General features: G+C 43.6%; 2 protein-coding genes across 5 annotated transcripts; one reads left to right on the top strand and one right to left on the bottom strand.

The window, feature by feature from the left end:
- Positions 1-283: 283 nt before the first annotated feature.
- haus1 (HAUS augmin-like complex, subunit 1) lies at positions 284-2,973 on the bottom strand. 4 transcript variants are annotated; one of them, XM_014140068.2, is made up of 9 exons: positions 2,737-2,973; positions 2,011-2,185; positions 1,659-1,794; positions 1,401-1,535; positions 1,173-1,296; positions 847-912; positions 690-761; positions 546-593; positions 284-450 (listed from the first exon to the last, which is right to left on the bottom strand). In XM_014140068.2, exons 1-9 carry the CDS (start codon positions 2,746-2,748, stop codon positions 373-375), a joined length of 846 nt encoding a protein of 281 aa, XP_013995543.1. In that variant the 5' UTR covers positions 2,749-2,973; the 3' UTR covers positions 284-372.
- Positions 2,595-8,893, top strand: LOC106569424 (ATP synthase subunit alpha, mitochondrial). Its single transcript, XM_014140773.2, has 11 exons — positions 2,595-2,871; positions 4,070-4,148; positions 4,397-4,566; positions 4,875-5,048; positions 5,717-5,883; positions 6,626-6,926; positions 7,125-7,349; positions 7,570-7,677; positions 8,017-8,161; positions 8,379-8,529; positions 8,661-8,893. The coding sequence occupies exons 1-11, from the start codon at positions 2,812-2,814 to the stop codon at positions 8,737-8,739; spliced, it is 1,659 nt and encodes a 552-aa protein (XP_013996248.1). The 5' UTR covers positions 2,595-2,811; the 3' UTR covers positions 8,740-8,893.
- Positions 8,894-8,990: the final 97 nt, after the last annotated feature.

Genomic DNA, 8,990 nt, shown 5'->3' with positions numbered 1-8,990 from the left:
GTTGTCAAGGAATTGAGTTTTCGTTTATACAGGACCTCCTGCCCCCACCTACCGTCAAACAATCATGTAAATGCAGAGATATATGGAGCTCTCCGCATTGTTACATTTGGGATGCGCACAGCAATGCGGAGCTCAATTTGGACCCTGCATGCCTCCGGAAGCTCCGTGATTGCGTCACACCCTCCAAACAGAGCCCCCGACCACATTATAGATCTCGTAAGACAAATAAGTTCTCCGTTTAGTTAACACATTTTGAAAAAATATATAGCCCAAGCAGCCCATGACAAGTTGGATGAAAAACATTACGATTTCCATTGACATTTATTATCATTACATATACTTTCTACAATTACAATCCCCCAAATTCATGTGTCATTTTAAAGGCCGCCCTTTAGGCAAGGAGGAATTCATGAAGTCCACCTTCATCTCCAGTTCAGCATCAACTGCAGCCTTAAACAAGGAGAAAACAGTTCAATTCAAATATAACTGACAATGTACAGTAACATCACAATATTCCTGTTGTATTGTAGAATGGCAAAACTCACCAATTCTCGCTTTGCCTCTTCAATTTTCACTTGAGCAAGAGATGGACTCTAGGGAACAACGATATCATTAAGCAGAGCATATCACCAAAATAAAAAAAGGAAAATTAAAATGAAATGTCAGTTAAAAAATAAACATTTCTTAACTGGGCTCAAATCTCTGTAGGGTTCGAGTTTCTTTGACAAAGGTAGAATTTCTTGTTTCAACGTGTAAACTTGCTGCAAAGGGAAGAACAGAAACTCATTGCAATACATTTCACAGCAAAACAGAACAGCCAACACTTCCATCATAACATGAGGATACCTCACATAGCTCCATCAGAGCTTGGTGGGAGATTCGATTCTCCATGTGTCTGGATGTTAGCTGGTCCTGAGGGTGAGAGAATGAAAATGCATTGCTTATGACAAAAGCCAAAAGTTTAACATAAATGCATTTCTACCAGTCAAAAGCCCTAAACACCTGACAATGTTTCCAAGGTTGACTTTTGACTTCCCAGCTCAATAAATCAAAAGCTACCCCAATCCAACATCTCAAAACCAGAAGCGAACCAGAAAGGATATCTTGACCTGTGAAGAAAAAGAGAGTAAACATTAACAGCACATAAGATGACAGAAGTCAAAGGCACTGACCTCTGCCTTCTTGTTTCGGTACGAGAGGTCTTTGGATTTTGCTTTGACAAAGTCCATATTCAGCAGTCTTTCTTCTGCTTTGGCACTCTCCACCTCTTGAGCTTTCATTGTTTTCTTGATGTCCCTGTAATCAGATGATTACGTAAACTAATGAACTCTAGAGCTTTACAGATGTGAGCATTTAAAATAATGTAACATTTCAGGTTCATGACCGTGTGATCCTCTTACTCTTGGAAGGTTTTCCGTAGAACAAGAACGGCCCCAAGTTTATTTCTGAGGGCATTAAGTTCCCTATCAAGTCTCCTGTCCGTCTTTTCAGATTCCAGAAGCTCATTGGTCAAGTTATTCAGCGCTGGCACAAAGCTAAACAAACAGCATGGATGTAAGATTATTTTCTTGCAAGTTTATCATGAGAATCCATCTTGTATGGCTTTCTGTGAGTGCCATTGTGTGTACTTCTTTAAATAGGCAGCATTAGTGAATTACCTGCTCAGAGATGTGTCTCGGACACCAAGTACCTTAGCGTTTGCCACCAATGCTGACAGGTAGTCCGATGCAGGTTTTGACAAGCTTCCAGAGGATAAGCCCACTCCTTGTAAAACAACATTCTGGAGATGAACACCTAGAAAAATTGATTTAAAATCAAAGGAACAACATTACAGTGCAAAAAAGAAAGACCCTGTGCACAGTTGTGTGTCTAGACAGCATTACTGTATTGACATGTCAGCCAGAGTGGGGCTTGAAGTTGAACCAGTGACACATAATATTCCCCAAGTGTCTCAATCATTCAGGTTACCGCTTAAGCTTAATTTAACAGTACATGCAATGTTCACTTTACCATCAGCCTGATACTCAGACGTTTTCTGTTTCTGATCCTCAATGAGCAGGGAAGTCTCATTGCATCGAACTTCACTTGCTTCTGCAAGCTGGTACAGTATGTCGACAGTCCGTGTGTTAACTTCATATTCTGGAATAGTTTGATCTCCAAAGACTGCGCTGAGCCACTTGCTCACCTGAAAAGTGTAAACAAACACCAAGTTTACAGCTGACTCACTAGCTTGTTAGCATATATTTACAGCCCTGGGAGATGGTTTAAAAAAAAAACGAAATCGATCAAAATAAGAGCACAATCAACATATCTGCTATTAACACTACCTTCTTGTTCTTTTCACACATATCAACGGGCAGCCCAGACAAACAATACAGTTAAAGACTGACTCTCGGCTGAGAGTGGCTTTCTGAAAGTAATGGGAATCCTTACTGTGAACCGAAACGTTTCCCGCCCACCGTTCATTCTACAGCTTCCGGTTTGAGATGTATTTGATTGGATGTTTGAAATAGACCAGCCAATGAGAAAACTCTTTATTTAAAACGGAAGTAGTGTTTGGTCTGCCCAAGAGTGTTCAAATAGATGATTGACATAAACAACATTGTATCCAACTTTATGATGACAATATTCATATCCAATAATCTAATATAATAATAAATGCAGTCGATAGCATTAATTAAACAATTATTTCATATGATTTTGCAAATATTTCCGGTTCACACTATCCTTTTTTACCCTGTCCGCCATCTTCTTTACGTGATTTAACCAGTACGTGTAGTTGGACAAATCCGCGTAGAAACATCAATAGCTATGCTGTCAGTTCGCGTTGCCGCGGCCCTTGTTCGCACCCTTCCCCGACGGGCTGGATTTGTAAGTTTTTTTGTGTTGTCTGAGTTGTGTTTTTCTACTTTTTGAAAGAGTTATTGCCGCGTTCACGTGCTAGTCGGAAACTATGAAACTCTGAAATGTCAGACTTAACCGGATGTAGTTATATACATGCCGCGTTCAACGAATCAGCAAGGGTTAGTTCTATCCGGGATCCTACCCTAACCTTAATTAATCGTAAACCTTACCCTTTTTTTAAATGGTAACTTCAATGGGGTATGGACGTCCCAAGGATCCCGGATTGCATGGACAAATTAACAAGTCGGACATACCCGAGTTTCCTAGTTCCGACTAGAAAGTGAACACCTCGTCTGTGTGTTCAAATATTGGGAAATTACGAGTCCGTGCATGCAGACGACCATCTCGGACTGTTTACACACGCTATCTCCACCTAACGTTAGATACATAATTGTGAAAGTCTATACCGGTAGTGGTATTTGTAGTTTTGACACATTGATATAGCTGTGTGATCAATTAACCAGTCAAGTGACTGTATGGATGTCTCATAGGGCGGCGCACAGTTGTCCCAGCGTCGTCCGGTTTTGGCCGTAATTGTAAATAAGAATTTGTTCTGAACTGACTTGTCTAATTAAATAAAGGTTACACACGTCATTCAGTATGAAGAGGGAGTGGCGGTGGTGTTAGTAAACGAGCTCTAACTGGGAAAAATATTTTTGAATAGTCATTCAACTCGGAATTCCAAGTCGGTATCTCGGGCAACTTTCTAGAGCTCCGGCCTAAGATCACTGATGTCATGTTTTTACCCTTTTCTGGAGTTCCCAGTTTTCTTGAAAGCACCCCAAAGTTTTACCTCCGATGACCAGATCAAAATGACAGTAGTTCACCCAACGGCGTTACACTATAGTCAATGTTGTAATGTAATGTATCTTGTCAGCCAAGTTGCACAACTTTTATTTGTTTGTTATACATGCTCAGTGCATTTTGTTGATCGTTTGCCAATTAATGATGACTATCAACATGGCAGCTCATCCTCTGACAGTTGACAGTGAGAAGAAGCAAGAGAAATAGGAGGCACAGTTTAATGGCAGGGTAATTTTAAACTTGTATGGTAAACTAGTAACGCTATCATTACGCTATTCAAAATATGATGCAGATTTGAGGGTCACTATTTTGCATTTAAAGGATTTCAATTGTAACATGATCTCAACCACTCTCCTTGCAGGTTTCCAAAAATGTTTCTGCTGCTGCATGTGTAGGAGCCAGGCACCTGCACACCACAAAGCCATGGATGGCCAAGACGGGTCAGAGTTCTTGACTGATACATGTTGCCAAACTTTGTAGTAGCAAAGTCCCTTGAGAAAGTGGATTGTACTAAGACATGTTCTATAGCTTGGGGGTAGGAACAACCCGTATTGTCTTGAGCAGCCCATGTTGCCATTCAAAACGTATTCTCGGTAGAAGTAGCATCTTTATCTTCATGGCATCTTCTCAGTTTCCTCGAAGTCTGATTACTTGGTTAACTCTCAAATGCCATGCATGTGTACTGCAGGAACAGCAGAGGTCTCATCCATTCTGGAGGAGAAGATCCTGGGGGCTGACACTAGCGCTGACCTGGAGGAGACTGGTCGTGTGCTGTCCATCGGGGATGGTATTGCCAGAGTGTACGGTCTCAGGAACGTGCAGGCTGAGGAAATGGTGGAGTTCTCCTCCGGGCTTAAGGTGAGGATGTCAGTGGGGTGATGACTTGCAAGCTGATGATGACATAACACATCTTTGTGGGGGGGTGATATATACTGCAGTTGTACCATTGAGCAAGTGCCATGCTCAACAGTGTTGTCTGTCAACATGCCTAGTAGATTATTGAATGAAAAGTAAATCACTAAATGAGGTGGATAGCTGAGAGTTTGCCATTCTGTTTATTTATTTCTACTATTCTCGCATAACGCTATCCAGCGACGTGTTGTCTGCTGGTCTATTCCACCAAAACTCTGAACTCTTGAGTAACAGTGTTCTCTAATCTCATCCAGGGCATGTCTCTGAACTTGGAGCCCGACAATGTCGGTGTTGTGGTGTTCGGTAATGACAAGCTCATCAAGGAGGGCGATATCGTCAAGAGAACCGGAGCCATCGTGGACGTGCCCGTCGGTGAGCAACTGCTGGGTCGTGTGGTGGACGCTCTGGGAAATGCCATCGACGGCAAGGTCAGGACTTACCCTGAGGTTTACTCGTAGGTTATGATAAGCAATAGTTTAACGCTGTAAATCCTGAGCCTCAGTGTTATGAGGTTGCCACGACCAGCAGGGTGAACCAAAGGCATTGCAGACGAGTGCAATGCATGATGATGCACTCGCATAGGATCTGCACATGCGTATGCTTCTCACTCCTACGCTGTGTGATGACTGCAGAGAAGATTAGCCTCTCGCTTCTTGCTCTTTGTTGATGTCAGCACTATACTGCTGTTTATGTTGTGCATCTACTTTTGAGAATATTCTGGGCCTTGATCAGTGTTTTTCAACCTATTGTCTGCTGACATCTGGTGCTCCGCGGGGGTACTGCAGGTGGTTCGAATGTTTTTTTTTTTTTTTTAATAAGTTGGGACTATAATGTTAAACAATTTTATATTACTTATCACAATGCAAATTGTTTAGCAAAAATCCATATGTAATAATAGGCCTTTAATCTGTTAGTTGCTGATGAAATGTATTCCAAATCTAAGATATTTTATGTAAAAAAAGATATCTGCACCTCCGCAAATGGTGGTCCTCAAACTTTTGACAGTGGTCCCCGGAAAGGAAAAGCTACCGCTGGCCTAGATAACTGATAGTGATGGGTGTAAAGTAATATTTTCTTTGCTACTGCTTCTTTGTAGGGTCCCCTTGGGTCCAGCATCCGTAGGCGTGTGGGTCTTAAGGCCCCTGGCATCATCCCCCGTATTTCTGTGAGAGAGCCCATGCAGACTGGCATCAAGGCCGTGGACAGCCTGGTGCCCATTGGCCGAGGTCAGCGTGAGCTGATCATCGGTGACAGGCAGACTGGGTAAGACTATAGCCCTACAGGTGTGAATATTTTAGTTTGTTTACCTTTATTTAACTAGGAAAGTCAGTTAACAAATTCTTATTTTCAATGACGGCCTAGGAACAGTGGGTTAACACCCTTGTTCAGGGGCAGAATGACAGATTTTTACCTTGTCAGCTCGGGGATTCGATCTTGCAACCTTTCGGTTACTAGTCCAACGCTCTAACCACTAGGCTACCTGCTGCCCTGGCTAGGCTCGGTATTCAATTCCTATACCATGTGAACTTGAGTTGTAGTAGTTGCTAATGCCTGGGGAAATTGGAGGGGAAAATTAAGTAATGTCTGTCTTATCCACTTATGTCTTATTCCTAAACCAGCAGTTCATCTTGTTATTGAGGACAATGGTCAAGTAAAGGCCTGTTAATCAGCTCCTTGTGTTTTTCATGGTAGACATGTCATATGTCGACTTATGGTCATACGTGTGTAGTGGATGTGGAAATCACCTGTAGCAAATTGGCTGAAGTAAATCGGTGACCTCACACCTTCCCTAAGATCTAAAGGCAAGTGTCGCTCACAGAGTGACGGACTAGTCACTTGGTGTGTTGGCTAAGACGGTTGGCTTTGAGTTGTGTGTGTTGTGCAGAAGGTTGCTTGTTCGTTCCCCGCTTGGAGCAGAACAGAATGCACTGCTGTTACACATGCATGTTTTGTCATTCACTTGGGTTTTTATAAATTATACAATTCCAGTGTCTTTCCTTTGTAGCAAAACCGCCATTGCCATCGACACCATCATCAACCAGAAGCGCTTCAACGACGGCACTGATGAGAAGAAGAAGCTGTACTGCATCTACGTCGCCATTGGTCAGAAGAGATCCACTGTGGCCCAGCTAGTGAAGAGGCTGACTGACGCCGACGCCATGAAGTACACCATTGTGGTGTCCGCCACAGCCTCCGATGCCGCTCCCCTGCAGTATCTGGCCCCTTACTCTGGGTGTTCCATGGGAGAGTTCTTCAGAGACAACGGCAAGCACGCCCTCATCATCTACGACGATTTGTCCAAGCAGGTCAGTTCAAGCGATGGGGCTTGGAAGTCGATATGTGATTAAGGATGATCTTAAATAACGCTATTCTTCAGTTAATATACTACTTCCACCAGCCCTATGCGGCTCTGACAATGCAGTAAAACACTATGGGGTATAGGGTGGCACTTATTCTATGCTCAACCTTCATGTGACGCAAACCTTGCTTCCCACCTGTCACAGGCTGTGGCTTACCGTCAGATGTCCCTGCTGCTACGTCGTCCCCCCGGTCGTGAGGCCTACCCCGGGGATGTGTTCTACCTCCATTCTCGTTTGCTAGAGAGAGCAGCCAAGATGAACGAAAACTTCGGAGGCGGCTCCCTCACTGCCCTGCCCGTCATTGAGACCCAGGCCGGTGATGTTTCCGCCTACATTCCAACCAATGTCATCTCCATCACAGACGGACAGGTGTGCTAAAATATGGATTTCATAATTAACCAGGAGCTGAAAATATAATTGTAACGATCTGATTTAAATGGAGCTACCTCAAACCTATCCTCGCATTTATTCCTGATTTTGCCATTTTTGGTAATGGCACTTGTCATTTTAGGATTGATTGACTGTTTCGGTGTTTACTCTATTGAAACACTGAACCCATGACTCCACTCATGCTTCTTTTCTCTCTCAGATATTCTTGGAGACTGAGTTGTTCTACAAAGGTATTCGACCAGCCATCAACGTAGGTCTGTCTGTGTCACGTGTCGGCTCTGCCGCCCAGACCAAAGCCATGAAGCAGGTGGGCCACTAATTTCTTTTGCCAGTATTTGTCATCTGGCTTTAGGCACCTGCCTTAGAAACTCACACGAAGGGGAAAGCGTCCCACTTTTGACTCCCGAGTGGCGCAGCAGTCTAAGGCACTGCATCTCAGTGCAAGAGGCGTCACTACAGTCCCTGGTTCGAATCCAGGCTGTATCATATCCGGCTGTGATTGGGAGTCCCATAGTGCGGCGCACAATTGGCCCAGCGTCGTCCAGGTTTGGCCGGGGTAGGCCGTCATTGTAAATAAGAATTTGTTCTTTACTGACTTGCCTAGTTAAATCAAAAAAATTACTGATCCTGTTTCCTCCCTGGTAAGGTGGCAGGTACCATGAAGCTGGAGCTGGCCCAGTACCGTGAGGTGGCTGCCTTCGCACAGTTTGGTTCCGACTTGGACGCTGCCACCCAGCAGCTGCTGAACCGTGGTGTTCGCCTTACTGAGCTCCTCAAGCAGGGACAGTACTGTGAGTATCTCCTAGGATGCGATGTTCTAGTCACATTTGTATGATTTTAATCAACTAAAATGTTGATTAACGTGTGCCCTGTTAAATAAATTGCTTGTGTAGATGAAACTGAGCTCTGTATTTCCAGCTGGTCGTCCTTGGTAAAGTTCTCTGTTCACTGCTGTGCTTTATTTATTCCCTTGCCTATGTGACTGACTGCATTATTTTTGACCTGCAGGCCCCATGGCCATTGAGGAGCAGGTTACAGTCATCTATGCTGGTGTGAGGGGACACTTGGACAAAATGGACCCAACCAAGATCACAAAGTTTGAGAAGGCTTTTCTTCAACATGTTCTCAGCCAGCACCAGGACCTCCTAGCACAAATTAGGTAAATCAAATCAACTACCACCACGTTTTTGCCAGCTTTAGCTTTATGTTCGGTATTGTTATTGGACTCCTTTTGTACGTTATTGTACCATGGCGTGAACATATTTTAACCCCTTTTGTTTCTGCTTGCAGAGCTGATGGCAAAATCTCAGAAACCGCGGATGCCCAGCTTAAGCAGATCGTCTTGACCTTCCTGGCAAGCTTTGACTAGTCTTATTTTTGGTCAACTATTGTCAATGTTTGCATAGTGCGGATGTTAAACTTTAAAAACAAATCTGAAAATAAAGTGGCATTTGATATTACTGTACAGATGTCTCCTAACAGAGAATAAAGTCTTTCTACTCCAGGACCCATGGAGCTTTTTTCGACTGGCTCTCGTCCTCTCTCTTCCAGAAGTACATTTTGGCCATTTAGCAGACTTACCGTGTCCAAAGTGACTTACAATCGGTGCATTCAACCTGG

The sequence above is a fragment of the Salmo salar genome, chromosome ssa01 (genome assembly GCF_905237065.1).
Source record: "Salmo salar chromosome ssa01, Ssal_v3.1, whole genome shotgun sequence".
In the NCBI taxonomy this organism is placed as follows: Eukaryota; Metazoa; Chordata; class Actinopteri; order Salmoniformes; family Salmonidae; genus Salmo; species Salmo salar.
Note: the sequence above shows the minus strand (reverse complement) of the source record. Positions and strands in the feature narration are given on the sequence as shown.